The 3,520-nt window shown below is 45.5% G+C and overlaps 1 protein-coding gene across 1 annotated transcript; it reads left to right on the top strand.

Moving 5' to 3' along the window:
* The first annotated feature begins 791 nt into the window (after positions 1–791).
* LOC118640395 (disintegrin and metalloproteinase domain-containing protein 1a-like) lies at positions 792–3,240 on the top strand. The gene is given in 2 exon segments (XM_036277297.1): positions 792–1,319; positions 1,321–3,240. Coding segments are annotated over 2 exon segments (2,448 nt in total).
* Positions 3,241–3,520: the final 280 nt, after the last annotated feature.

The following is a 3,520-nucleotide window of genomic DNA, read 5'->3' as shown; positions in this document are numbered from 1 at the left end:
CTGGGTCTCTCTCGGAGCACAAGGCAATCACCTCCTTGCCTTATCTAACAATCTGGCCTGTAAAGTGTGCATATCACTATAAAGCAGTGGTTCTCACCATGTGGGTCGCAACCCCTTTGGGCGTCGAAGGACACTTTTGCAGGTGTCGCTTCAGACATAACAGTAGCAAAATTACAGTTATGAAGTAGCAACAAAAATAATTTTACGGTTGGGGGGTCACTACACTACACTAGAAAGCCTCACTGAGGCATCAAGAATACCCTGAATTGTGATGCCCACGTATTACAAAGCAAGAGTTTTAGAAGAGGGGATGGTCACTGGAGTGTGCCCACTAATTATCTCTAAGCCCCCTGGTCAGGAACACTAGGAGTTAGCCGAGCAACCGACACAGGATGGGTGGGGGTCGGGGTGTTCCGTGTGGCACAGTTGAGGAAGGTATGGAGGTTTTGTTTCCTCTCTCAAGGTACAATCTTGCATTTTAGAGTCCGAAGTCCTTCTTCGTGATTACATCACCGTAATACCCAGATGACTTTAGCCAGGAATCAATAAAGCTAATGCTACGGAAGGAAGCCACAGAAAAAACTATCTGAAGGATAACAGAGAGATCAGACAGACTAGAAAGGACAAAGCCATAGGTAGGCAGTTGCTCTTGGAAGTACGCAGTAGGTACCTTTATGCACCCAGCATACATCTGGAGCTAATACCTGTGACTAAGGGTCTGGGTGTCAAGGATCACTGCTGCTGATGGACATAGGTCATAGGCCCTGCATCAGCCACTGATCAACTAGGGGATGTCAGTGGCCACCTCTGTGAGGGACTCTGCCTCCTCCTTGTCTTCTCTACAGAAGAACCACATGGGTATGTATAAGACTAGTGGAGTGCTTCAGACTTGGGCTCCCCAGATGAAGGGCTTGAGGCTGGCACTGGTGCCAGGATCTTCATGTGTCAGGTTGGGGATCACACTGATGCTGGTACTGAGTTTACTGCCAAGCTTGTACTGTGACCTGGGTTCAGCACATTACTCTTCCTTTGAAATAGTCATCCCCAAGGCTCTGACAGTTGAGGGAAGGGAAGAGCCAGTGGAAAAGGCATCTTACGTGATATTTATGCAGGGCCAGAAACAGCTGATCCACCTGAAGGTGAAGAGAGACTATTTTATCAATAACTTTCCAGTCTTCAGCTACCACGATGGCATCCTGGGACAAGAAATACCCTTAATCTCACATGACTGTCACTATGAAGGCTACATAGAAGGAGTCCCGGGTTCTTTTGTTTCTGTCAACACCTGTTCAGGCCTCAGGGGCATCCTGATCAAGGACTGGAATCTCCTACGGCATCAAACCCATAGACTCTTCAGAACGGTTTGAACATGTGTTGTACACCATGGCACATCAAGCTCAAGTCTCCTGCAATGTCACTTCCAAAGACAGCCAAGTGGTGTCCACCAGTCGGCTACAAGGGAGCAGGAAGCCTCGCGGTCTACAGGTGCTGTCCTACTTGCAGTCACACACCAAGTACGTGGAGATGTTTGTCGTGGTCAACAAGCAGCGGTTCCAAATGTGGGGCAGTAACGTCAATGAGACGGTCCACGGAGTAATGGACATCATTGCCCTGGCCAACAGCTTCACTAGGGAAATCAACACAGAGGTGGTGCTGGCTGGAATGGAGATTTGGACCGAGGGGGACCTCATAGAAGTCCCAGGGGACCTGCAAGTTACACTCAGGAATTTCAATAGCTGGAGACAAGAGAAGCTCCTCCATCGTGTGAAGCATGATGTTGCCCACATGATTGTTGGACAGCATCCTGAACGGGGTATGGGGCAGGCATTTCTCAATGGTGCCTGTTCAAGTGGTTTTGCAGCAGCTGTCGAATCCTTCCATCATGAAGATGTCCTCCTGTTTGCAGCGCTCATGGTCCACGAGCTTGGCCACAACTTGGGTATTCCGCACGACCACTCGGCCTGTATTTGTAAAGGTAAACACCTCTGCCTCATGTATGAAAACATCACTAAAGAAAGTGGCTTCAGCAACTGCAGTTCTGACTACTACTATCAGTTCCTCCAGGAGCACAGAGGGGCCTGCCTGTTTAACAACCCTCAGCTCATCGGCCGCTTGCGTAGGGCTGACAAATGTGGTGATGGTGTTGTTGATGATAATGAGCAGTGTGACTGTGGTGCTATTTGTGATAGTACCCCATGCTGTAATGAAAACTGTACTTTCAAGGATAATGCAAAGTGTAGTCACGGACTTTGTTGTACCGATACCTGCCAATTTGAACCAGGTGGTATCAAATGTCGTCAGGCTAAGGGAGAATGTGACCTCCCAGAGTATTGTACTGGTACCTCTGCAGAATGTCCCCAAAATAGACACAAGCAAGATGGTACGCCATGTAACTTATTTTACTGTACAAACGGTGTGTGCAGGAATCCTAATGATCAGTGCAGTGAAACTTTTGGGGAACTTTCACAGTCTGCTCCAAATGTTTGTTACGAGCTGATTAACAGCAAAGGAAACCCGTTTGGAAACTGTGGCCATTCCAATAAAGGTGGCTCACAATATACTAAGTGTGATTCTGAGAATGTGATGTGTGGAAAAATTATATGTACAAATATTAAATTAGTACCAAAGCTCAAAAGCAATTATTCAGTGATCCAGATTCCTTATCAAGATGGGTTCTGCTGGAGCATGAATTCCCTAAACACTGGTGCTACCTCTTCTTCTGAAGATGTGCAGTATGGCACAGCTTGTGCCCCAAACAAAGTCTGTAAGGAGAACTCCTGCACTGATTATGCAGTTTTGAATTATGATTGCAATCCACAGAATATGTGTAATTCGAAAGGAATTTGTAATGATTTAAAGCACTGCCATTGTGAGGCTGGCTATGCACCCCCAGACTGCAAAACCGATGGTCTGGGTGGTAGCGTGGACAGTGGTACCCCTGGTGAGCCAGATGAAGGCACAAGTGGAAGTTCCGCCAGTGGCAAGCCTAACAAAAAAGAAAGTTTTGACAGAATAATCTTAGCATCCTTACTGCTTTTATTCATAATATTAGCAGTTATCACTATTATGTACCTCGTTTTTAAAAGTGTAGAAGAGGTTGAAAAACCATCAGCGAAAAAAGAGGAAGAAGAAGAGGAAGAAGAAGAGGAAGAGGAAGAAGAGGAAGAGGAAGAAGAGGAAGAGGAAGAAGAGGAAGAGGAAGAAGAGGAAGAAGAAGAAGAAGAAGAACCAGAGGAATAAAAGAAGTAGTGGGAGAAAGTCAAATATATGAAACACCTCACGCACTGAACAGAAAGTAGAGGTTCAGTGACACAAAGGTGAAGTGGGAATCGATAGCTCCATGGCTCTGACTAGGATTATCCAGTCTACAAAAATACACTAACTGGGGAAGAGGGATACTCTCACTTTCATTATTCATTTTAGTAATTAAGGTTTTATTTATTTAAAATAGTAAATATTTTACTACCCTTGTTTTTACACATTTCATTTGAATTCTTCACATGCATCTTCTAACATCAAT

The sequence above is a fragment of the Molossus molossus genome, unplaced genomic scaffold (genome assembly GCF_014108415.1).
Source record: "Molossus molossus isolate mMolMol1 unplaced genomic scaffold, mMolMol1.p scaffold_m16_p_22, whole genome shotgun sequence".
Lineage (NCBI taxonomy): Eukaryota > Metazoa > Chordata > Mammalia > Chiroptera > Molossidae > Molossus > Molossus molossus.
Note: the sequence above shows the minus strand (reverse complement) of the source record. Positions and strands in the feature narration are given on the sequence as shown.